We start from the raw sequence: 763 nt of genomic DNA on the forward strand, positions 1-763 counted from the left end.
TAACGAGACGTAAACGTTTTTGCACAGCTTCCGAAATTTCTTCTACATTTTCATTTTCTTCTTCTTCATGTAAAAAATCTTCCAAATAGTCCTCGAAGTCCACATTTATACGATCTCCGTTAATTATGAAATTATGCAGTGTACAAGCCGCTGCAATTATTTTATTTCCTAGTTCAAAATCTGCAATATCTAAATATTTCAACTTTCTAAATTTTCCTTTTAATAATCCGAAGGCTCGTTCGATAATATTTCGAATAGAACTTAGTTTATCAATATAACGTGTTTGTGCAGCTGTTAAGTGATCATTGTCTTTAAATGGCACCATTAAATTTATTAATAAGGGATATGCCGAATCTTCTATCAAATGAAATTTTTCTGATATGACATTATTTGTTAAAGTTTCAAATAATGGACTTCGTCTAAACACTCTGGCATCATGTACACGTCCTGGCATACCAATGTAGCAATCTATGAATTGTCCTTTGTGATTGCATACTCCTACACATATTAAATTTAATTAGAAATTAATATGTATTGATTTGTAAAATGTCTCAATATACTTTCTTCGCTTATAACATGCTCAAGTTTTGATACCTTGCAATATAATAGAATGGAAACCTTTGCGATTATAGAAATCATTAGCATTTCCTATAGGTTGTTTGCACGGAATGTGGCATCCATCTATTGCACCTATAACGCCATAAAAACCACGTGAACGAGCTTTAAATATCTGAAATATATAAATTTATATATATATATATAT

At 30.4% G+C, this 763-nt stretch overlaps 1 protein-coding gene across 1 annotated transcript; it reads right to left on the minus strand.

Moving 5' to 3' along the window:
* Positions 1-15: 15 nt before the first annotated feature.
* On the minus strand, positions 16-724 carry LOC105461381 (putative nuclease HARBI1; the record flags this gene model as incomplete). The annotated part of the gene is made up of 2 exons (XM_011707876.1): positions 16-498; positions 595-724. Coding segments are annotated over 2 exons (613 nt in total), but the record flags the coding sequence as incomplete, so codon positions are not given.
* Between the last annotated feature and the right edge of the window lie 39 nt (positions 725-763).

Source organism: Wasmannia auropunctata, unplaced genomic scaffold (genome assembly GCF_000956235.1).
Source record: "Wasmannia auropunctata unplaced genomic scaffold, wasmannia.A_1.0 LD290446.1, whole genome shotgun sequence".
NCBI lineage: Eukaryota > Metazoa > Arthropoda > Insecta > Hymenoptera > Formicidae > Wasmannia > Wasmannia auropunctata.